The 26,790-nt window shown below is 36.4% G+C and overlaps 1 protein-coding gene across 2 annotated transcripts in view; it reads left to right on the top strand.

Annotated features, from left to right (window-relative positions):
- The window catches only part of UNC5C (unc-5 netrin receptor C), a gene marked incomplete at both ends in the record, with an annotated part of 397,912 nt that overhangs the window by 286,936 nt on the left and 84,186 nt on the right, over positions 1-26,790 (top strand). For both annotated transcript variants that reach the window (XM_080697547.1, XM_080697548.1), the window contains one exon: positions 5,635-5,738. In XM_080697547.1, coding sequence (XP_080553673.1) covers positions 5,635-5,738 — 104 coding nt within the window. The remainder of the gene's footprint in view (positions 1-5,634; positions 5,739-26,790) is intronic.

A 26,790-nucleotide genomic window follows, 5' to 3' on the forward strand; every position in this document is an offset into this window, starting at 1 on the left:
AATACATTGTCCAGAAAGTGGAGTTAATGTTTGAAAGAATGCAATGAGTTATTGTATTCTACATTATAGATGACTTGTAGTCACAATATTATTATTGTTCAAAATAATCATTGAAAGCATAACAATTCTACAATGAAAAATGAGACTGCATGCACACATGCTTATGTCAAAGTGACATTCTTCTATTAGAAGTAAGTGGTCAATAGAAATCCCTATGATTTCAAGTCTGATTCCACAACTGCAAATTGGATTTCAGAGTATGGATTTAGTAAGCCAATATGCATGTTCTTGAGAAAACACCTCTCTGAACGCATGCATACGACAAAGTTGATTTTTCTTTTAATTGGTAGAATCAATAACTGAATCAAAGGTAGGCCATGTTGACTTTGCAAAAGTAATCTAGGTTATAATGAAAAGCCTTTATACTTATTGTAGTAGTAGCTTTAGGACTAACAAAAAGAAAACAAAAATGTAAAATTCTAAAGGTATTTCAGGGGTAGAAATTTATCTTTTTAAATTTTTTGCAAGAATGCCCATATTATTTTGAACCATTTTGTTTCACATCTAATTCCTGCCCGACAAAAGTCCATTTTTTCATGCTTATTAATTTCTTTCCCTCCTGTTCACTCTGCCTGCAAGGCATCCAGACTGCTTCACATCTCTGCAAATGATAAAGGATATGCTTAAAATGGTATCCACCCTCCCTTGCAGGGTAACCTGGAGGCACACTGAAATTAACTGCTGCTGTGCTACACAGCCATGATATATTCTGTGCTAATCACTCAATGCAAAAGCTAGAAAAGAGGTTTTATGGCAAGAATTCAAAGGGCTTTTCAGGAAGAAGTATTGCTTTGTGAGGGGTTATGTATGAGATCATTTTAGAAATTAGGTAAATTTTATAGAGAGTTTAAAACCAAACCATTAAAATAAATTAATGATGTGGTATTCAATGATGGTTTAGTTAAATCTGTCTTAAAGTAGGTGACTCCTGTTGTCACCATTCCCAATACAGGAACAAGGATGACATAAGATGTGCCTTCAGGTAGAAGAAGTCTGCTAAAAATTACACCATGTCCTAACAAAAACATAGCGTGCTGTTCTCAACTCTATCACCCTTTAAGGTGCTGCTGACGTTTATAACCATAAAATTTTGGCAAAGAGTGTTGGTTGGTCATTTCTCCAGTTCTATGTATTCCTCAATACAGTTCCTCAGTACAGCTTGGCTTCTACAATCCCTCACTCTTACATTTCCCACATCCACAGCTTCTTCCCTCCTTTGAGTCTTTGCTGCATTTGTCCTGTTGATCTGCTCTCTTTTTAAAACAAGCTATACCACTCCTGGGTATCTTTCCAAAGGGGTTGAATTCAGAGAAATACAGCAACATATGCATACCTATGCTCATAGCAACACAATTTGTAATAGCCAAAATATGGAACCAACCCAGATCTCCATCAACAAATGAATGGATAGCAAAACTTTGGGAAATACACACAATGGAATTCTATTCAGCCATAAAGAACAAAATCATATCATTTGCAAGAAGATGGAAAGCCCTGGAGAACATTATGTTAAGTGAGATCAGCCAAGCACAGAAGGAGAAGGTACATATGTTTCCTCTAATATGGCCAAACTAGGAAACACAGAGGATACCAGTGGGACTCCAGATAATGGAGGGGAAATATCAGCAAAGTTTGAATGGAAAGATAGGAGAGGAGGAAGGCTGATCTTGATTAATGAGGGTCTACATCTGAATATGTGTAAAATTATGAATATGACATGGTTAACCTGGACAACCATTGGTGGGAGGGGGGAAGGGAAAATGGGGGTGGGGGGGAGGGCACCAAATATAGTTTAAATGTATACTATTTATGTTCAATAAAAAAATTGTTAAAAGAAAAATAAATAAATAAATAAATAAAACTTTCCATTCCTTTTACCTCCTCTGGTCCTTATCTCTTTGGGTTTTTCTCCTCCCTCTATGTCTATTCTGCCACTTGCTGGCAGCCTTTCTTCTTAAATGTCAGTGTCCTCTTGTCATCATACCTGCTGATGTCATCCATTTCCAGGGATTCAGGCGTTATCTAGACAAGAAACACAAAAAGTCCTACCAGAACTCCTTTTCCAAACTCTAGACCAGATCAGTGTTCCTCAGTGGAGGGAGGGAGAGATTTTTCTACCTCTAGGAAACATTTGGCATTGTCTGCAAGCATTTCATTCATCTTGACTGGGAGGAGTACTACTAGTGTCTAGTTTGGTGGGGACCAGGAATGCTGCTGAACATCCCAGATGGAGAGGATGACTTAACAACCAATGAAATTACTGATTCTATAAAATTAATAATGTGGGGGTTTATAAACCATGATCCACCTACTCAACTTTTCCATTTGAATATTTTACAGATATACTAAACTGAATGTTAGGGTTTGGGATATAGAATGTCCCTTGAAAAAACCCATGTATTGATGTTCATAGTTGATATAATTAAATTATGAGGGTTGAAATCTCATCAAAGGATAAATCTATTGTAATAGATTTATTGGATGGTAACTTAGTTAATGATGTGTGGCTGAAGAAGGCGGGTCTCTGGGGTTATGGCCTTAGAGACTGTGCTTGTATCCTTGACTCTCCTTGCTTGTTCTCTCATGCTTCTGGATACCATGATGTGAGAACAGAGCCCTTAACACTTTCTCTCTTCCTACCTCTTACCTTCTATTGCTATGCTCTAACCTCCGCCAATATAACTTAGTCTCACACAGACTGAAACCCCTAACATGTCCAGAAATGTGAGCAAATAAATCTCCTTCCTCTAACTTGTGGTGGTCAGGTGCCAAGGATTACAGCAGAGAGAATGCTGACTGAAACATTGAAAATGTACTAAAATAAAGTTATATTTTTCCTCACTTTCCTGACCACATTCTATTTTATTTAGTGTTGGTACTGACTTAAGAATGTAGTGGCTGAAAATATAGCAATACCCTTGCCTCCTAGAATTCTCCAAGTACCTAGATCTTTCTGAAAGTATGATGTGGTTTGTTTTAGAATCTGTTCCTTTCTTTTCCTTTCCACTTTTATCAGAATTTATTCCTTCATCATCTCCTCCTCAGTGGACCCTGTATTTTTTCTCCTCACTACCACCTCATTTTATCTGTCACTGTAGTGAATGTGACTTCTGATCTCCTTCCATTGCTTATGAGTAAAAGGATTATCATGGCAAAAAGAATTTTCATACCCAGATCTTAGCTTACCTCTTTAGCTCTGGTTCCATATCTCAAATATCTTCATCCTAAGTCACTAATAAGATGTCTCCTATAAGAAGATACTCAATAAACATTACATGGAATTGTTTTGACTATGTGGATATGTGCGTGCCTCACTTTTTCTCCCTCTTAGTCTCACTGTGTGACCTCTTGAATTATTTGAGAGTAAGTAGGTATGTTATTTAATTTGAGAACTAATTCTAGTTGCTGTCTTTACTTTAACATCAGATGGGAGTTCTTCAGAGTCTTTTTTATGTAAACAAGACATTCCTTGTCAATAGAATTTTATCCCATAAAAGTTATCCATTGCTGGCCTTTTTATTGGTATTTGGTATTTTGCTAAAATTTGTATCTCAATAGGGATAAAAAACAAACAAAAACTACTACGTCAGTAAAGAATGTTTTTAATGTGTTTGTTGGAAAGGAACAGATTAAACAAAAAGATATTTGAGACTGTGTGGATGCCAGAATGTATAAATATCAAGGGTCAGCATGAAACATTTCGCCTCAAGGCTTATGTAATTTGGTAAACACATTCATCACATGTAAAATTAAGGGCTCAGTTCAGATAAAATTCAAGTTATAGGAACTCTGCGGATTCAAAATATCAGTTCCTACAATATACTTACTCAGTCTCTCTCTCTCTCTCTCTCTCTCTCTCTCTCTCTCTCTCTCTCTCTCTTTCATTGTACTGGGGATTGAACCCAAGGGCATTCTACTTTTTTTTTTTTTTTTTTTTTTTTTGCGGGTCTGGGGATGGAACCCAGGGGCATTTGACCTCCAAGCTACACCCCTGCCCTATTTTTTATTCTTTATTTTGAAACCGGGTCTCACTGAGTTGAGGAGGGCCTCACTAAGTAGCTGAGGCTGTCCGCGAACCGCGATCCTCCAGGTCTCAGCCTCCCGAATGCTGGGATTACAAGCATGCGCCACCACGCCCGGCTGGCATTCTACTTCTGATGTATATCCCGACCCTTTTTTCTTTTTCTTAGATAAAGGATCTCACTAAGTTGTTGAGGGTCTCCCTAAACTGCTGATGCTGGTCGTGAACCTAAGATCCTCCTGTCTTACTCTTCCAAGTACTGAGGTTACAGGTGTGTACCACCACATCTGGCCTCAATTTCTTGATACTCAAATAAGAAGTGCCTTTCAGACAAAAATTCTGTCACGTGTGTCTTTTGTCCTACATCAGACCAACAGAAATCCAATTTTTTTTATAACTACTATAATCTTGAAGACTATTTCTGCCAAGGAACTCAACAAAATGGCAACTGTGTTACAATGGATTTTTTCCTTGGCATATTTTTCTAGGTGGTGCTTTCTAGAAGGGATATTAGGGGCATACCTGTAGAGTCTTAGATATAATGGTATTTTTATAACTGTATATCTTTATCAGCAGCATGGATTTCTTTAAATCCAACAGATAAAATTTTAATAATTTGAACAGAAGAGTACATTTGCAAAATAAAATTTTGTGTGGGCTTTTAATCTTGCTTTGGAAGTCTGTGACTGAATAATTTGTTTTATTTTAGAAATTAGACACAATTTATTTTAAAGTTTAAAACCAAAACATTAAAACAAAATAATCATATGATAATCAGCGATGGTTTAATTAAACCTATGTATCTCCTGAACTATGTACCACTGATGCATTTAAAATAGCAATCTGGTTTTTAACATTTTTGCGTTTGTAACAGTTTCTGAAAATCTGCTGCATATTGTTCTAATGATTGTAACTATATAAACACATAATTAGGTTCTTGATGTATTTTAGCATAAATGACCATTTTATCTTCTAATTAAATAATGGCCTCACAATTAGAAGAGGAAGTATTTGTCCATCTTCTTAGTAGTTGCTCTCTATCCGCCCTTGAGTTTGAGACTTTTCAAGAAATTATCTTCATTATTTGAGTAATCCAGCAGTCTTGACAACAGAAGCTTGCTTTTGACTTACCCACCAAAAGATTCCAAAATTACTAAAACTTTAAGAATATCTTTTGGGAAAAAGAGAAAATATTTATGTACGTAAGGGATTCTGTGTACATAAGAACCATGAGAATGAGATTCTTCTGATAAAAAATGTGATCATCATGGTTGATTACTAAATATAAAAGAAGTACAATTAATGAATTTCACTAGTTGTCAAAATGAGTATTTCCAAAGGCTTCTACTAAAGCTTAAAGTAGATGTAGTTCATAGTCTTTGAATTCCACAATTTCTGCCACATAGAGCACACAGATTATAGTAGTACTGAGCACATGTGGTTACAAAATACAAATACATAAAATACCAAACTAGGAAATACTTTTTGCATTTCTTATGAATGGTTAAATGTTATTTAGATTTGACATGTATTTTTATCACTTTAACTTCTAGATCTACGGAAGACATTTGAGCAGGAACCCCTGGGAAAGGAGGTATCCCTGGAACAGGAAGTCTTACTCCAGTGTCGGCCACCTGAAGGGATCCCAGTGGCCGAGGTAACGCAAATGCTTTGCATTTAGCAATTGGCACTTAGTTATTCTAACAAAGGCCTAATCCATGGCTAATGGTGCAGTGAAATAGGGCATGGCATGATGAATGGTTGGTAATGGAGTCCTAACTGCCTGCTGCTGGCAAAATAGATTGATTGGGAACTGATTAATGACTTGGGAGTCAATTAGAATGCCCCACTGGACAGGCAGCTTGGTTTAAATTTTGTTATTCTCATTCAAGAAGTCAGAAATAGATACCGCTTTATCTGGCACATATAGAGAGAGATGGTATGATTAAATGTGTCAGCAATTTTATTATTATTCTTGAATATATGCAAAAGAAGTTAGTGTAAAGATCTGTGTGTATCTGAGTCTATGTAAGCCTGTGTGCCCTACATGTTTATTTCTTGTTTTATGATGTAACCATGGACATATCTAAAAGCCATATTCACATGCCTTGAACATGTTTGAGTAATATTAGTGCCGATTAGTTTCATCCTGTAAGCTTTCCATTAAACTTTTCATATTTGTTTCTGCTAAGACAAAGCCTGTTGATTGCTAATGAGGTATTGCAAATGAAATTCATACCATGACTTTTCAAGGACACCAAAAAAATACAATTCCTTTGAAAGTGGCTGTCTCTGGGGAGTAGCCCTGAATGATCCAACAGAGACTGGATGCTCCCTGGAAGACACTGACCATCATCTTAGAGCATTCTGTTGGATAAATCTAATACTGTGACTTCCATTCGTTAACAAATAATCCCAGACTCTAAAACACAATGGACCCTCTGTATTATTATTAGAAAAAATCCTCATATTCATCCCACATGATAGCCCTAGCTCATCCAGATTCCTATAGACCCATGCACACTTTGACTTGACAAGCGACACAGCTGCCAGTTTCTTTGTGATCCTAACTACATAAGTCATTTGGAATTTTTATTCTGTATTTCATATGTGGAAAGAGGCATATGTCATTCATTGCCATTGGGACCTATCCATATGTCCAATGAATATGAATTACCTGATTTTTAATAAAATCAAAACTTGAAATTTGTCTATCAAGGAAACTCAAAAATAATATGATCAAGATTTATAACATTGTTCAAAAAGTAATATGCAATTAACGATACACTTACCATTTGATTTCTCATTGGCTTTTAGTCTTTTGGAGGTTGAAGCAAAGTGGGTAATCAGCTCAGCTGGTTCTACAAGAACAAAATCAAAATCAAAGCCAGTGGCTTTTTCCAAGCTAATATTAATAATAAATTAATTGAAAATTTAGGCAGGGCTCTTACAAAATGACTCTATTTTTCTGTTACAGCCATTCATATCTCTGAGTCAATGCAAAAAAAAACTCAAAGGAAATTTTAATGAAATTTCTTTTTTTACTTTGAAAGAAGAGAGCTATTTTTGCCTTGTAATTGGCATCCCGTGGCACTTTCTAGCACTGTATCAGAGACTGCATGATTGTAGTTATTTCATCCAACACTATATCCTCATCTTCCAGCACCAAGATACCATATGATTTATTGTGACAAAAAAAGAAGAGAACTCTTCTTTATTCAGTATTTTATCTCAGTTATTACAATAGTGCATCTGTCTCCTTAATTGTAGTTCTAAAATTCTGATTTTAGATTTTTCAGCCCCCTCCATTAAGCCACCTTGAAGACCAAACCATCATGAGTAATATGGGTACCCACAGGCTCATTTTCACTCAAGATTTCTTAAAGGCAACTGATTTCTGCAAAGACTTTCAGTGAAGAGATTCTGGTATTCTTCCTTTTTTTTTTTTTCAGTCTCCTCAACAAAGTAGTTCACTTTGTCAGAGAGCAAAGATTCATGACTGCAAACTAATTGGCTGTGAATTTTATTTGTATCATCACTGGGGAAGAGACCAATTAACACTTGGCAAGCTCAAAAAATCATATACCCATTTGACATTCAAAGAACTATATTTAATGCATATTACTTTTTCATTTTTGAAGTCAGAAGAGAGATCAAAAACACACGCTCAAGAGCAGGCTAATAAACTCCTGTGTAGATTCTTTTCAACACTATTAACATCACCAAGATCAGAAAGCTAATGAATACCTTAACATGACACATTACAACTGCCATTTGCTCTAGAGGAGCAGATAAATTAAAAAAGAAATGGATGAAAGGTAACTTGGGGAGTTAAGGGTAATGCATTCATTATTTAATTTTAATTTATTTGTTTAAGAAATTTAACGCATAAGTGAAATATTGATCTCAAAAAGAAAACAGCAAGTGGAACTTGTGTGTTTTATAGTCATTAGATCAGTCCTTAAGAGATCAGACCAGACTTGATACGTGCTTTAGTGGTATGCAAGGCAAATGATTCTGAGACTCAGATAGTAAATGTTCAATGAACAGATGGTTGATCGATCCAGTTGATATTTGTTTTATAAACATATGTCAGTCTCCATTGAAAAAGTAGTAAAGTGCTTTCTTAGCAGAATATCAGGGAGCAGGAATATTTTTCCATTCTATCAAATTAGTAAGTTTTTCAAGAACTCTAACTTTAGTTATGATAGCACCACATCACAATGGTACAAATAGTGGCAAAGACATCACAGAGGAAATAACTTTTAATATTTCCACTTTGGCATTCTTTACTCGTCTCCTCTGTATACTGTTAATCTAATTAAGCTCCAGATTTGAATCAAAGCATTATCACTTTAACTCTTTTTTATGGTACTGAAGATTGAACTCAGGGACATTCTACCTCTGAGCTACAACACCAGCCATATTTTTATTATTTATTTTGAAACAGGGTCTCACTAAGTTGCAGAAGGCCTCACTAAGTAGCTGATGCTGGCTGTGAACCTGTGATTCTCCTAGCTCAGACTCTTTGACTTATGGCAAAACACATAAATTTTTTGTTCCCAAGTTTTCTCAATTTTAAAATGAAGATAATAAAATCTATTCACAATGTGGTTATGATTTTTAAGTGAGATAATGCAAGCAAATAACTCAGGACATGTCTAAAGTGATCAAGAAACATCAAACATCATTAGTAATATTATTTTATTATCATGCTTTAATTTACCAAAGACTGAACTCAGCCTCATGAATTCAAAATAGTCATTTAGCATATTGCCCTATATTGCAGCACTGAGGACTATGAGGAGGGGAAACTTCTGTTCTATGAAAGATCACCAAGATGTCCTCCTGTATACTTTAACCCATTTGCTTTGGTTGGAGTTCTTATGTCCTACAGAGGAAGGTAACATTGTAAGTTTTAAAACAAAGAAATGCCCTTTCAACAATGATATCAAATGACTTGTTAATTTAAATATTTACATCAAGTCATGAAGAGCCAATAATCTTACTTGGATCACCACAGTTACTTTTGTTCATTTCCTTTTCATGGTCCCAAGTGGACAAGGCCTTACAATTTCTCCCAAAAAAGGAAATTTTGACAGACTTTACTGCTGCTAGATCTTCTTTTCAAAGTGCAAAAAAAGAAAATAACAAAGAAACACTCAGAGGAGGAAGAAGCCAACCTAGGCTTTCTAATTCTCCATCTTTCCAGAATGTGACTATTTTAACTAGCAGCTCCCCTCTGTACTCATTGGCTAAAAAAAAAAAAACAAAAAACAAAGACTGTCATAGAAACCCTTGAGATGAATCACAGGGTTCAGAGATCTAGGCTTAGCTATTTCCTTCTCTGGTCTCCCTACATACTTACATACTTTCTTTGTATCTACAGATGTTATCAAAAATTTTAATAACTATACAGTGCCCTTAGCATAGAAACAGTTGTGAGAGCATTGTAGTCTATCATATATAATTTCTTTAGCTTCTTATTCACATGGTGGCCCAGGAATTCCAGGGAGCCAGCCAGGGAATGGGGTAAGAATCACTCAATTGTTTATCAATGCATTCAGAACTATTTCAGTATTTAACACCTGGTATGGATGAGTCAGTGTGACTAGATAAATGACTGCCCCTATACACCACAATTTTATACATCTCTGACAACTACTTGCATTAAAATTTATGTTTATTCTTCTGACTGTCTGACTACATTGTGACGAGAAGCAAAAAGCAAAAGATATTTTGTTCATGTTTTATCTTTAATGCAAGCAGATTATTGATCTCATAGTAGGGTTGAACCAATTGAACCAACTGAAAGAATTGGTTCTTAGTAGGTTTGAACCAATTGAAAGAAAGAGGTCCTCTTAGATCTGATAGAGAAGTTGTGCTTCAGGGAATAGAATTTTCTAGAGAAGGGATATTTTTCTCTTCTGAAGACAAAATTTTATAGAGAGAACTCAGTGTAGGGATGAGAGAACTCATAGGTCTGAACCCGAAGACCGGTGTCCCAATCCAGTAGGGCCAGAAATAAAAGGCCACTGGGAAGGTTCAAAAATTATAGGAGAGACTAATAATAATAATATTAAATTTCTATTGATTTATTTTTGGTGATGGAGATTGAACCTGGGGGCATTCTACATCTAGGCTACACTACCAGCTCTTTGTATTTTTTTTTTAAATAAGGTCTTGCTAAGATGCTGAGTCTATTCTGGAACTGGCAATTCTCCTATCTCAGCTTCCCAAATACTGGGTTTTACAGGCATGTACCACCACATCCACTCATGTTAAAAGTTTAAAGTAGACTAGATGAAAGAAAGAAAAACTATTTCCAGAAATACTCTCAAAAGATATTACTCAGTATTTTCATAACACTATTGCTAGAATCAGGCCCAAAATATAATTCTTTTCTTCCACTTCTGATGAGGCATTTGCCTCCCCTTCAACAGATAAACCTCCTTCCCATCTCCCCAAAGAAGCAAGAAAATTAATACACCCATGAAGCAGGCGCCAGGTTGCTCCAGTGGCATAATAGCAGCACTCTATGAAATTAATCCCTCTTTGCTCATTTCAGTTTATGCCTAGAAAATATTACTATCACATGGTGAGCCAGAAATATACTCTGAGATGCTTTATTTCATCAGATTATCCCTTTTGGAGCGCCATGGGATCAAAACATCAATGGATACAAGATTAGTTGGCATGGTAGAAGGAGCACAACTGAATTTTTCACTAAAACCTGTGATTTGTTTCACCTTTAACAAGGGGATAATTGCTTCCCTAATTATAATTGAGCTATTTCTCATAGGAGTTTAATTGGAGGAACAGGGCACAATGTTCAACTTATTGACCCAGTTGTACTTAAAAACAGTCTTCTTATTTATCAACATTTGCATCCCTAATTAGCATGTGGGAAAATAGGTAGTGAAGTGCAAACGAATATTTTGCTGAGTTGCATCCTGATAAGCAGGGCACAGATTTTTTTTTTTTTTTAAGCTGATGCTTGTCAAGGCGAAAAGCTACAGGCAGCTGGAGGTACTAGCAAATGCCCTGCATCAGGTGGCTCTCATTCTAACTGATTATTAATATGGCTGCCGAGCCTTTTGTTTCATGAGAGCCATTCGTGTTTCGCTGCAATTCTCTCATAATTGAATCTTCATGGCGATGAATTTCCACACAGGTGCATTGTCTACCAAGCTCTGCTTTGTATTCTTTGTAGGAAAAAGAGGTTTAAGAGTTTGAATACTGCTGGGCGTGGTGGCGCACGCTTGTAATCCCCGTGCTTGGGAGGCAGAGACAGGAGGATCGCGCTAGTTTGGAGCCAGCCTCGCTGGCTTAAGAGACCCTGTTTCCAAATAGAAATATAAAAAATAGGTCTGGGAGTGTAGCCCGTGGGAGTGTATCCCGGAGGTAGAAGGGCTTCCCGGAACCCCAGTACCACCAAAAAAATAAAAATAAAAGTCTGAATACTAATTTGAAGGTAGATACTGCTTTTACACCCAGTCAGATCTGCTGAAATTTTCTCCTAATTTTCTCCTACTATGTGTGTCTCCATAAGAAGAGACACACATGGCATCTGTGTGTCTATCTGCCTTGAAAGCAGGTTTGCACAAATATTAGTTTCCTGGCTAGTATTTTTCAAGCTTTGCATTGGTCAAATCACCTCTTTTTTATGACCATCCCATACATTTCTCTTCAATCTGACTCTAGTACTTTATACACAGATTTCACATAACAATGTACATAAAAAGTAATGGGAAGTCGGCACATGCATATGATCCTAGTATTATGGAGGCTGAGACAAGATTACAAGTTCAAGACCAGCCTCAGGAACTCATCAAGACCCTGTTTCAACATAAAAAAAAAACCTTTAAAAGGGGTGGGGATTGGTGGTTTAGTCTTGAGGTAGAACATACCTGGTTCAATCCCCAGTACCTGTAATAATAAAAATAACAACTTAAACATCAATTTTAAATCAAAATTAAAAAGAAAAAATAGACCTAGTCTGGCATCATAGATGTGGGGCTTGATTTACACCTATACATAATGGTACCTTCATGCCCATAGTACAAAATGCAGGCTTTATTTTTAACATCAATTCATTTTTCTAGAAATATTTATTGTTGACTCACTGTGTGGCAGATACTCCTGTGCTTGCAGGAAATACAAATCAAAGCCTCCAGAAGATAAAAACAACATGCAAGGACATTTTAAAAGGAAGATATTTTCAGATAACTACAGGATAAAGGAAGTAAGACAAGGTGATATGAGAAAAGGTGATGGTTGCTGAGGGGTGGGAATCACTCTAGAGTTCAAGGAAAATCTAACAGAAGAGATAATAGTTGAGCTGAGATCTAAATGCCAGGAAGGAGCCAGTCTTGAAAAGATCTGGGTCAAAAAGCTCCAGGCAGTGGGAACAGTACAAATACCCCTAAATTCCCTCAGAAGAAGCTGACGTGGCTCTTCGACTACAAAAGAGGTCCCTTGCCTGAGACCCAATGAGCAATGAAGGGCACAGCAAGACCTTCATCAGAGGAGAGAAAGGAGGAGAGCAGGGACTGACAGAAATGACAAGGGATTTGAAGTCATCGCTAAATGTGTGAAAAGCCATTGCAGATTTGTAAGTAAGGAGTTGCCATGACCTGACTTTTGTCTTTAAAAGATCATTCTGGCTGCTGCATGGAAAATAGATTTTAGCAGTGCAAGAAAGAAACCAGGGACACCATTTAGAGCCATGTGGCCTCCCAAGCTAGAAAAGATGGTTGCTTGTTTCTGGGCAAAAATAGAAGAGGGAATAAAGTGAGAGAAATACAAGATATATTTTGCTTTCCATAGGAATTAAAGACTCTGAATACAGCATTTAAATCTGATTTTAAATGAATTAAAATCTTTTTTTTTTAAGTGATATTTGGTTTTTCAGAAGAAACTGAACTTTCCCATGCAGACCTGCTCTCTATCATAAGCTTTTTCGGATGACCTAGACTCAGTGGTCAGTAGGCCTCAGCCTTTTTCAAGCACAGTATCTCTCAGTGGCTCTTTAACAACAGGCAAAGACCTGGCTGATGCCCATAATTACAGAGCAGAAGGGACTGTTATTTTAAGGACCCTTATTTGTTCAAAATAAAAGTATATCTTGTTCCTTTGATAATCTCTTTTACTTTGGAATTTCTTTTGATGATCCTTCAGATGCCCATAAACCCTACTTATCATAAATCCTTTGTGGTTGGAAAATGGCATAGAGAGCAGAAAGACTGCTTCTTCTAAAGATGGGTCAGTCTTCGCTACAGTCTTGAATACTTTTCATCGATAAATAAGAAGAAAGGCTGAGAGCTGCCTGTACTAAAAGGCAAGACAAAAGTAAAACTGAATAAGAACTGGCAATGGACATGTCAATTTATAGTCCTTTTGCTCTGGAAAATTTAGTCTTTTATGGATACTTCCCTGCTGTTTTGTTCACTTGGAAGGTGTTGTTTTTGATCATCATTCTAATTTGGATTCTTGGGTTTTAAATATCATTTAGTTAATTGGTTTTTTTTTTTGGATTTTGTTGCTGTTCCTTCATTTGTCTACATTTTTTTTTATCTCTTCATGGTCTAACTTGGGTTTTAGAAGTTTTTAGATTTCAACGTAAGTTTTCCTCCACATAATGGCCTATGTGCATTCAACTCTCAAAAGCAATGAGCCATGTCGTTGTGCAATTAAGGGAGTCTTTCCCCAGCAGGAAAACAAATTCCCTTTCTTGGAAATTTTGTCCCTTTGCAGAAGTTACAAGAACTGATCAAAATGTCACTACAGTTTTTACTTGCCTTTTTTTACATTTTTATATGCCAATACATATAGGGCATAATATATATATATATATATATATATATATATATATATATATATTACAACCATCTACAGAGATAACTCCAACTTGCTGGAAGACCAACATTTTTTAAAGTAAAAAAAATTACCCATACTTTCACAAACCTACTGAGCGTTGCAAAATCTTTTGCATAATGGTCAACACAGAAGGGAATGCATATTTATTTTATTCCAAATTTGAGAAGCTCCTAGCTGCATAGCCAAAGTATCCTTCCGTTCTTGGCAAGAGAAAATACATACCACAATTTTCCAAAAATTTCCAAGAGAAAATATATAGCACAATGCTTTCTTGGTTATTTGAAATACCTACAGACGACAATGAAACACCTGTTGCCAGAGTGAGAAAATAATACTGGAATTTCAACTTTAGGAGGAATTGGAGCCAAACCCTACTGATGACAGTCTACAGAAGGCTTATTACCTAGAGATATATTTTAGAATTGACAAGGTCTTGCTATTCTAATAGTGATACATAGATTCGCTACATTAACATGATCCAGAAGCTTCTTAGGTAAGCATCACCTCAACCACTTAATGAGAATCTGCCTTTGTACAAACCATCAGCATCAGCCAACAGCAGCACTGGTTCTCACACTTGATGGCTTAGTGGAATCCTCTGGGAATGGCTGCAAAAGCCTGCTGCCAACGCCCCACCCTCCAGCTACGATTTGATAAGTATGCTGTGCAACCCGACTACTAAGAAATTTAAAAGCTGCCCAGATGGTTCTAAAATGCAACAAAGTGTTAAGAAGTGCTGGTCTAAAAAGTCAAGGTTAAAACAAACAAATACACAAAATCTTCAAACTTGTTGCTCTGAACAGCCAGTAAAACTTGGCAGACTCCCAGAGTCTATCTAATGCTCCTTCGAGAAGCTTAGCTTGGCTGAGTGTGCATTTGATAATTGCCCCATAATTGCTTTTCCCATTTGTGTGATGAATGTACCTGTGTACAATGACTCTAGTCAGAATCTCTATTCTTGGAGGTATACGCACACTTCACAAGTCTTTTGTGTGATTTTTCTACCCCATTGTTTTGACTCGGTGTGTCCCAGTTTCAGATGAACAAAATATCCTTTCTGATAAGTGTGGATTCTTCTAGCTAATGGTTGCTGGACTCACTTTTCATGTTGGGTGGCATGTGGCAGTTTCCCTTGGTTAATTAGGACAAATGTGCCAATTATGTTAATGTTTCTCTCGATACCAATCAGTGAATAATTAGACACAACACATCTGTCTTTCACAAGGGAGTAGAATAGAAAACTGCCAGGTGCTTTCTCTTTATTATTGACATATATGATTAGAAAATTCCTTAACCAATCACAGGGTCAACAGTTCAGGTATCAGAAGGAAAAAAAGTACCAATGGCTACTAGGGGTTGGGGACTACACACGTCTCTTTGTTCACAAAATCCTGACCCAAAAGGAACTGTAGGTGAAATATTGCTACAAAGAATTTAATGGTCTTGTCTTCATTTTTAAACAACAAAATTATATAGCCCTGTCGGTAAAAAAACACATCTTGTTTACCCTGAGTACAGAAATAAACAAGTTTATAAATTGAAGTATTTCAAACTCTCAAAAAGAATCCAGCTTTATTGATATAAAAGATTACACTAAAGAAATCATAAATCCAACCTGTAGTATCATACTGGAGGTGGTGGAATATATGTGAATAATCATCAGATAATGTTATAATTTTTATGTATTTCCATGTTTCTGAACTTTAGAGCCTTCTGCTTCATGGAAATTGAGTTTATTTCCATTGTTATTTTGTTGGCATGCACAGTCCATATTTGGCAGGTTTTAGAGAGAGATGTCGTGGTAGCCGAATTATTCTATAATATAGCAATGCCAGCAATCTTGTGTTGATACTAACAGGGTGAAGTAAAGACATTCATAATCAACATGTTAGTTTTGTGGAGGTAGCCAAAGCATATCCTATGATAAAGGTTTTTATTTTGTTTAAAATTTAAAGTGTATGCTTAGCAAACATGGCTCATGTTGCTCACATTTAATAATACTCAACTAGGTACTTTTATCATCTGGAGTTTCAACATAAGCGTTTGTTCTTATGATGCCTTTATTGTGGTTTCAAACATCTTGTTCTGATTGTTTTGTCAAAAATAGTCATAAAATCAGATTGGAGCCCGGCGTGGTGGCGTACCCTTGTAATCCCCGGCCTTGGGAGGCGGAGACAGGAGGATCCTGCAGGTTTGAAGCCAGCCTCAGCTACTCAGTGAGGCTCTCAGCAACTTAGTGAGACCCTGTTTCCAAATAAAACATGATAAAATAGGTCTGAGAGCATATCCCAGAGGTAGAAGGCCCTGGGTTCCATACCTAGTACCACAAAAAAATAAATAACACAGAGTATATTTAATGTACTTAAAATTTAGTGATAGTTGCTAATATATATATATATATATATATATATATATATTTTTTTTTTTTTTTTTTTTTTTTGCGGGTCTGGGGTTGGAACCCAGAGGCATTAGACTTCTGAGCTACACCCACTGCCCAATTTTTTATTCTTTATTTTGAAACAAGGTATCATTGAGTTGCATAGGGCCTCACTAAGTAGCTGAAGCTATCTGTGAACCGCGATCCTCCTGTCTCAGCCTCCCAAATGCAGGGATTACAAGCGTGTGCCACCATGCCCGGTAATAGTTGCTAATATTGATGCCAAGCATTCGTAGAAAATCCCTAATATGTGGATTATCTTAGGATATATTTCTTTTTCCCAGAATATTGGGAATGAAAATCCAAGGAGGACTCCATGTTTATTGATTATTTAAAAATTCTATCAGTTTGGCAAAATATTTGTCTTTTTTTATAACAGTGATATGAATATAGTTATACTTTAAATAACTTTTAATAATGAATCATGGAAAATTAATGGAAATAAGTGATATTTGAAACGTGTCATAGCTAAGTTTCGGTCCCCAGTTTAAACATTCTTAAATACAAGAACATAGAAGTTTGAGAATCTGTTCTAGGTAACCTGGCTTTCATGATGTTTAATTAGAAAGATGGAGGGGAGTGAGTAAAGGTGAGAAAATGACTATGGGAAATAGAGAATAAACTGAGGATTATAATTTATCCCATTTTTAATTATGAGCTAAAAGTGGATAATCCATTGAGAATGTTAAATATATTTCTGTCTTTCCTGATAGTATAAATCAAACAGTAGATTTAAACTGAAGAATAGAGTGTTTGGGGAGGAGGTAATAGAAATTTTTGAAATACAAGAGCCGTTGAATGTTGGAGTAGCCACACAAAAGAAGTTATGAAACCCTGAGTCATTGAAAAATAATCTCCACACTTTGCTACAAAACTTTTTTCCCTGATAGAAGTTAGCCAATGACTTTTATAAAATGTCAGTAACTGTGAAACTATAAAGCCATGCATCTAGAAGCCATAAAAAGTTGTTCCTTAAATCACATCACACACAAGTAGAGATGGCAGTTTTATGCACCTGTTCTGGGAACACACAATATGAGATCAATATGCTCCAGTCCTGAAACTCATAATCAAATTGAGAATCATGGATCTTCATTTTAAAATCAGGTTAGTGTTTTGGTAACTGTGCCAGACTAAAAGTGTCAATGGAACTGAGTCACCTAACTGTTGGAGGGACTTCCAAACATCTCCTTAGTCCTACTTCACAAGTTGGGAGCCACTCCTCCTAAAGAAAGGCTAGAAATACATCTCTTCTGCTCCATACGCTAGAAGGAATTGGTCTACAAATAAGGGGGGACTTACCTCACCAGGGATGTTTTTTGAATGAGGAATCCTAAACCACCAACTGTTGTGCATCCTTGCAGCACTAAGTTGAAAGGCGCGATTTTGAAGGTGTTTATGTTTTTTCCTGATAAGTAAAATGAACTTAAAGATAATAGAAACACTGGAGGACAGTGAATCATCAATGTTTAAAATGCACTTATGCTGATAAAGCTCTGTTTGAGTTATAGTTAGTACTAAGAAAGAGGCAATTAAATTTATTGACTATCTTCTAATTCCAGGAGCCTTCCTTTCTATATCTCATTAAATCCACAACCCCTGGAGAGATGGTCCTTCCCATTGCACAGGTGAAGATTATGATTCTGGGAGATTATAGCCACGTAAGGCTGTGAACTCAATTAATGGGAGGGCTGGATACAGAGCCAAGTCTGCCTGGCTCACCCTTTTTTTTCCCCCCTTACAACAAAAATGAGTTTTATTGACTGAACATCTTTGAAATTTTATTCAATAAAATGACACAGCTTGTGCATGTGGCCTTACTAGATTGGTTTTTATAAGCCAATATACTATCCAGACTAAAATATCTTTTGGGAAAAGCCATTTAAAAAGTGTTACATTATATCATCAACTTTCTGAAAGTGAAGTATGCATGTGTTTGTGTTGTGTGTTGTTAATATTCTTACATATTTTAAAAAATAATGAAAGCATTAAAATTTTAGAAAGTTTTACATTGAACTCAAGTTCAGGGTTTATTCCTGACTACATTATTTAAGAAGGAGAAGACTAAGAAGACTAAGTTTATAGAGAGATCACTGTGGAGAGATACCATGATTGATACAGTACTTGTTATGCCTTTCGTATTTTTTGGAGCATCTAGGTGAAATTATCTAGAAAGTAATTGGAAATATGGATGGAGTTAACAACAATTGTGACTCAAGTTAGTGATTTTTGAGTTGCCAGCCATGAGAGTGAATAAGGTCACCCAAGCAATGCATATAGACCTGTTTTCAAACCTGTCTGCCTGATCCACCTGTCAAATTGGTTAAATCAGGGTCCACAAAAGAGTGAGGGGAGCTGGGAGGAATCTTAAAAGCTTCTCAAGTGATTGTGATGTACAAAGTTAAGAACCACCATATAACCGGCCATGATAGTGTATGTCTGTAATCTCAGTTCTTAAGAAGCTGAGACAGGAGGATCTCAGGTTGGAGGCCAGCAGTATGCAACCACTTAGCAAGACCCTGCCTCAAAATAAAAATGTAGCCCAGTATGATGGCACACACCTGTAATCCCAGTATGTTGGAGGCTGATACAGGAAGACTGTAGGTTCAAGGTCAGCCTCAGCAAATTAGCGAGTCCCTCAGCAACTCAGTGAGACCCTGTTTCAAAATAAGAAAAAATTAAGGCTGAGGGTATATCTCAGAGGTAAAATTACTGAGTCCAATCCCCATTACCAAATAATAAAAATAAAGGAGGAGGAGGAGGAGGAGAAGGAGGAAGAGGAGGAAAGAAGAAGAAGAAGAAGAAGAAGAAGAAGAAGAAGAAGAAGAAGAAGAAGAAATAATAAAAATTTTAAATGTCTGGAGGTCTAACTCAGAGATAGATTCAATCTCTAGTACCACAAAAAAGTAAAAGAACCACTCATAAAATGGAATGAAGATAAACCTCCCCCCAAAAAATAAAAATGGAGTATGTAGTAAAGATCCACTGAGTTGTTTGTAAAAGCACGGATAATCCGGTGGCAAGAAGAGCAGCATCAGGGGGCTTTCAGGGGGACACACAGATAATTGCCAGAGAGAGGTCAATAAGAAGCAGTATCTTTGAACTCGGCAATTAGGGAGGCCACTGACCACCTTTGGAAGTGAGGTTTGAGTAGTGTAATGAGTGTGAATCCAGGCACTGGTCAGATGAAGAGAGAATGGCAGGAGAGTAGATGAAGATAGAGTATTCTAAGAGCTAAGGGAAGGGAGAGGTGGCAAGGGCTAATTTCACTGTTGGCTTGCTTTTAGGATGGAGGAGATGTGTCCACATGTGTGGGTTACTTGAGGTACAAAAGGAAACAAGAACTTCAAGAGTTAAAATCTTTCGATGTATTGTGCTGGAAAAAAAAAAGAGGCCTAACTCTATCATCTGTTCAGATTAAGGGATTACAAAAACATTACATTGTTGTTGAGCCAGGGTCCCCCAGAGCCTAGGAGGTGGAAGAATAGGAAGTCTCCAGTGAGCACAGTTTCTGAGTGCAGGATTTCAGGAATGGTTTGGAGAGTAATGTCAAACTTGGAGTAAACCTTCAAGTTTTTATCTTCTAGAAAAACGTTCTCTTTATTCTTGTCTGCTAACACTTTTCAGCTAGAATAAGATGCTTTATTTTTGTCTTTCCTTGATTAAACATTGAATAAGGACCCCCAATGTGAAGATTGCCCCTTACAGAACGATATCCTGTTGCCACTTAGCATCTTTGCCACAGAGTGTGTGACCTAACAAATAGAAAACTGCAGACTGTCTTGTTAGGTTTAACACGGTGACATACAACATCTGGATATGTGTAAATAGATGATGTGTTTAGGACAGATTTTAATGAAATCCCAGTATGTTAAAAAGGTACCCACTGAAAATATTTTAAATGTATTTCATTTCTGCTACATAACTATTATCACTCTTCCATGTTTGCCAAACATTAATTTATAAAAGTCATTTACAGTAATAAAGACACTAGCTTAAGACCTTAGCTTACACTGTGAAAAAAGAATGATAATAAAAGATGGCGTTAAATTGCATAGCTGTTATCAAAAACTGCTCTTATATATTTTATTTTCTTGCAATAACCTAATGAGGAAGGTAGGACAGATATCACTCTCTTTTTTAAGACAGAAAAATAATGTTTAATGAATAATCTTATATAACTTAAGACAATAGAATTGAGGAAGGAATGGCAGAGCTGAGTGTTTGTTGTTTGTTTGATGTTTGTCTGTTTGTTTTTTCGCTTTTGGCAAATCTCATAGGCCTTCTATAAAAGTGCAATGATATAAATAGCCGCAGAAGCATTCAGAAGTGTATGGAGGGCACTGTCCACTGATCTGTGGTCTTCCCAGTTCTCAGCCCTCCTCACCCTCTTCTCCTCTGGTTTTCTCCTTGGTAAAAGAAACACTATCCTCCCATGCCTTTGTGCAACAATCTTCAATCTTTAATCTGATATCTAAAATTTTATAATTACATAATCAGATACTAAAAAAGATATAATGTCTGGGTATATTATAAATATTTAGCATCTTAAAGAACTATTAGATAGCCAGGTGTGGTGGCGCACACTTGTAATCCCAGCATTTGGGAGGTTGAGACAAGAGAATCGTGGTTCGCACACAACCTCAGATAGTCCATGCAAAGGGAAACTCAGTGAGACCCTGTTTCAAAAGTAAAGAATAAAAAAAATATGGGCTGGGGGTATTGCTAGGAGGTAGAATGCCCCTGGGTTACACCCCCAGTCTCTAAAAATAAAAGACCAAAAAAACTATTAGATGATTTAAATTTATCAGAGGGATGCAGACATCATGATTTTCTACCTAATATCATCAATTAAAAAAATATGAGAACAAACTCTTCTCTAATAGTATGGAAAATTACATTGTTTCCTTTTCTTTTCTTTCCTTTTTTTTTTTTTTGTGCCCCATGGGGGTTGGGGAATTGAACCCAGGGGCATTTGACTTCCAAGTTATGCCCCAGCCCAATTTTTTCATTCTTTATTTTAAAGCAAGATTTCACTAAGTTGTGGAGGGCCTCACTAAGTAGCTGAGGTTGGCCGAGAACCCAGATCCTCCTGTCTCAGCCTCCCAAGTACTGGGATTACTAGCATGTGCCACCATGCCCGGCTCCCTTTTCTATTTTAACTTGTATTTCTATGCTACTTTTCCATATCTTTTACGCTATTAACGTACATTTTGGGTATAATACATATTGATCAGTATTCCATATTTCTCTGTAATAAATTGTGCATATAAATTTTTATTTCCTATGATCATAAAAATTTATGGATTAAAGTTTCTTCTGAATTGTCATTATATTCATTATGATTTGTACAAGATTTGCCTCAAGAACCTAATTTACTATAAATTTTGATAGGTAATTATTTAGCATGAAGACTCAATTTTTATTGTATAAAATGTACCTTTTAATAGAAGAAATCCCTTTTAGCTCATCCAGCCTTGTTTGAAGTTTACTTACTGCCAAAATGAAACAGAATAAAATCAGTTTCATTTCTGTCTGTCATTTATAAGAAATCTGAATACTGAGAATCTTCTTCTCAGACACAATAAATAAAAATACATGGAAATATACGGTTAACAATGCTTCTCAACTGATTGGACACCTTTTGAGTTTTATGCCAAAAATCACATAGTGATCTCTCACCAAAAGTTATGTTCAGTGACTCATCAGATAGCATATTAGACCTTCTTACAATTTTGATAAAAGTGAAGGATCATTAAATACCTGACTTGCAAAGGACTTGTTATCCATTTAATATAATCCAGTTATTTTCTCAACTACAATACTCATATTCCCAATCCCTTCATTGACTGGTACCCTGAGATTGTTTTATGCTCTTGGCAATTTATGATTGTAAGATTTCAGTATAAAAGATGCATTCTTTTAAAAAGTGGAGGGTAGGTTCCTAGGGAAACTGGTTTTAAAGGAATACCTGTAGATGTTAAAGATATAAATACTGATTCCTTTAAAAATATTTTTTCTGGTGCATCACTTAGAGATTTTTACACAGTGCAGCAATCTTGAATCCTAACTTTGAAATTCTAGTTTGAAATATTACTTTAATTCACTCCTACCAACTTCAAACTCTCCTTCATCTAAACCAAGAAGTATATCCTTAGTCACTTACATGCATGTTTTAAATTTTAAATGGCTTAGTTTATGTTCTTTTCCCAGGTCACTTGCATGGGAAGACAAATCATAGAATTAAAAACTAATCCCTCTTAAAGAAATTTCACATTGCTACCAGAAATATAGGGAGTTATTTGGGAGAGTAAGAAGTCTTTTCTGACATTCCTAAAATTAAAGCACAGGTAGTGCTAGTATGAGCTCTGAAAGTAGATTCTCAGTGTCAGATGAGGGACCAGAGTCGTGGTGATAAGAGAGAACACCCCCAATGCCACTTTCCTGAGAATCTTACCGCTTCCCTAGAAGTACCAGCTAGCGACTGGCCCAGCTCCGAAGGCTGGAGTGGCTATGATGTGTCTTGGTGTTCCTGCTTCTTTGAAGCATAATTTCATTATCTGGAGTCCGCCCTGCAATACTCGAGGCTGAAACACTACAGATAGCCCCTCTCATGCCTGTGTTTAGTAGGCAGAGAAGAGCCTGGAGCTCAGGCTGATCTGAATTCAGATCTGTGTTCCATGACGAGCTTCATGAGCCTGTGCAAGTTCTCTCTAAGCCTTATCTAGAAAGAAAAAAAAAAAAAAATGGGCGTATAAACACCTCCTTCAGAAGTTCCTATGAGGACCAGAGATTAATTATCCAAAATACCTAGCGAAGTCCATAGAATGCTCAAATGCTCAACACAGCTCCTTATTTCCTCCTGTTCCCCTTTGGCCAGCCTCTCTTTCCTCTCACCTCCTTATCTGCCCTCCTAATTTCAGCACAAGGGAAATGTTCTGCTTTCAAATGTTCTCTGCTCCAGTAATCCAAGGTATAGTTCTCATGATTTGCACTAGGGACTACAGGATGCCCTCTCCTCCTCCTCTAGGTCATACTTCCTACTTCTTCTGCCTCAAATAATGGTAATTATTCTAGAACCACGGGTGTGTCTCATAATTTGTTTCACTTCTTTCCCAGGAGATTAGCCCAGTTGCCCCGATATCCCCATCTGCAGAGAGAAGGAAGCAGACAGACTTCTGGTACAGTCACTCCCAAACCTGCAGTGGTGGGGAGAGCAGAGGTGGCCTGAAGGAAATTCCATCTCTGGGAACCTGGATAGAAGTGTTAGAGCTAATGAGCTATGTGCCATTGGGATGGGATTGGGGCGGGTTAGAGACCGATGACATTAAAAGAACAGTGATGAGGCCAACTTGAAGTACTGGAAAAAAGAGCTGGAGAACCAACAAAGCTAAAATGAAAATGATAAGAATGTGAGTGGTTTAGTATATGTAAAAATAACAGTAATATGATAAAGATAATAGTGAATATTTCTCAGATTAATTCTGATAAAATATCTTCAATTAAAAATTTATTCTACTTATAAGTAGAACTGATGTAGCAATGATTTCTTATAACATAAACCAATTAGAAAATAATATTTATATGATGTAATTAACATTTTATGTTTTCATAGCTACTAAGCAAATACATGCTAATTACATCTAGAACTGCTAATTCATAGAATATAGATGGAATGTGTGTAAAGGTTGGCATACAAACGGGGCTGGTCAATTAATACTATACATTTCTAATGCAAACTTATAGTAGTGATGTAATGGTGAATGGAGTGGACTTTGTCTAGTAAAAATATCAGTGAAGGCAAAAAAGACTCAGATGTCAAAGTCTTTTTCTTTTAATTTTTAGATGAACACTATTTCCCCCTTATTTTTAGAATTGTTTTGAGTTGTTCCCAATCGTTTGGCAAAGCAGTAGTAGTAATAGTAGTAGTAGTAGTAGTAGTAGTAGTAGTAGTACTGAGGATTGGACCCAGGGGCCTTCTACCTCCAATATACACCCTCAGCCCTTTTTTTTCAGTACTGGGGATAGAACCCCAGGGCATTCTACCTTGGAGCAACACCCCCAGCCCTATTTTTTATTCTTTATTTTGAAATAGTCTTACTGAGTTGCAAAGAGCCTCACTAAGTAGCTGAGGCTGTCTGTGAACTTGGATCCTCCTGTCTCAGCCTTTCAAATGCTGGGATTACAAGGGTGTGCCACCACACCCGGCTTTATTATTTTAATTTGAAACGGGTCTCACTATGTTGCTGAGGCTGACCCCCAACTTGCCATCCTTCTGTCTCAGCCTCTCAAATACTGAGACACCCATATTCTTAACTAAATGCTAATAATGTATATCAACACATTTGATTCCTAAATTCCTTATGAAATGAGTTCTATAAGGATTCCCACTTTATAAATAAAGGGCTAAGATATACAAAATATAAGAATCTCCCCCAAGGGACCCACAGGTCACCTCAAAATTACAAAGTTCAGATTTTGAATTCATGCACTTAAGATCAGCCTTCTTAGTTTAGATTCTAGGAAATGCTTTTAAAGTAAGATACTCAAAAGTACACAATTAACTTAGAATTAATACCAAACACAACAACAGAAAATGTAAATAGGTTATCCTAATATTGTCTTGCAAATATTTTTATCACCCTGTTAATGAAATCCTATGTCTTTTTAAACACTTGAGTAAGTTATATCACATGTTCCCAAATTACTGGAATGGCTTCATTGACAGAGCCTGGAAGATGGAAGCCTAGCAGGACTGCGTATTGTTGCAGCCATGGCAACAAGCCATGGTTTATGGTCCAAGCCTTGTATTCTTTTCTGAACTTCGACCTATTTTTCTCTCTACTTGAATGTTTTATACATAGCCAAAAATAACTTCTAACTCAGAAACTCTTCTCTTGTATAAATCAGTTTGCTAAGTGGGAGGGATGGGGAGAAGACCAGCCTCTCTAGGTGAAATAGAAGAAAAGCATGGAAATGACCAAAATATGAACTGATTTAGAGGCAGAGCAGGCTCTGGTTCCCAATTAAACATGATTAGTTTATATGATTATATTATAAATTAATAGCACTGCAACAATTGAATTACTTACTATTCAAGACAAATTCTAGCACAACAAAAGATTATGTGCTTTTTCCTAGAATTGTATATATAGTTTATATAAGAAGATTTACTGTGGAATGACTTCAAACTAAAGAGTATCACTTTACCTAGGAATGTCAGTTCTGAACACATTATATGAAACATTTTTTTAAATTATGTTATGTCTCTTATATGTTGATGTTGTTTTGTAATCCATTCATCTGTTGATGGACATATTGGCTAGTTCCATAGTTTGACAATTGTGAATTGTGCGGCTATAAACATAGTTACATGCACATTAGTCTGGTAGTTTGGTTTCCATTCTTTTGGGTAGATACCCCGAAGTGGTATTGCTGTATCATATAGTAGGTTCATTCCCATTCTTTTGAGGATCCTCTATACTATTTTCCAATGTGGTTGCACTAATTTGCAATTACACCACTTCTTCCCACTCTCTTCAGCATTTGTTGTTGTTTGTGTTTTTAATGATTGCCATTATAATTGGGTTAGGGAAATCTCAGAGTAGTTTTGATTTGCATCTTTCTGATTGCTAATGATGTTGAACTTTTTTCATACATGTGTATTTCTTCTTTTGTGATGTGTCTATTTAGTTAACTTGCCCAATTTTAATTTTTTTTTATTTTTTAATAGTGAATTTCCTGAATTCTGTGTGTATTCTAGATATTAGTTCTCTATCGGAGGAGTAGTTGGCAAATATTTTCTCCCATTCTGTTGGCTCTCTGTTGAGGATCTTGATAGTTTCCTTTGCTGCACAGCTCTTTAGTTTAATGCAATCCCACGTATTAACCCTCCATTTAATTTTTTTGTATCTTTGACATCTTCTTGAGAAAGTTTTTACCTGTGCCTATGTATTGAAGTGCTTGACCTATGCCTTCTTCAAGTAGCTGAAGTTGCTGCATTAACTCTGGTCTAATTTTCAGGCCTTTTTATTTCTTTGATCCATCTTGAATTGACTCTTGTGCAAGATGAGAAAGTGGGGTTTATGTCCATTTTTCTGCATATACTTAACCAGTTTTGCCAACATTATTTGTTGAACAGGCTATCTTTTTTTGGCCCCTTTATTTTGGCCCCTTTGTAAAAAATCAAATGGCTAAGTCTATGGAGGATTTGTTTCTGAGTGTTTTATTCTGCTCCATTGGTCTATGTGTCTGTTTTTATGTGCCAGTACCATGCTGTTTTTATTACTTTTTGGCAATATATTAATGCTTTTCATGTATATCTAAACCAATATGGTAACAAATTATTATTTCAGCCCACTTGCCCTGCAAATATCCTTTTTATCAATATTTA

The sequence above is a fragment of the Muscardinus avellanarius genome (assembly GCF_963383645.1).
Source record: "Muscardinus avellanarius genome assembly, chromosome: 6".
NCBI lineage: Eukaryota > Metazoa > Chordata > Mammalia > Rodentia > Gliridae > Muscardinus > Muscardinus avellanarius.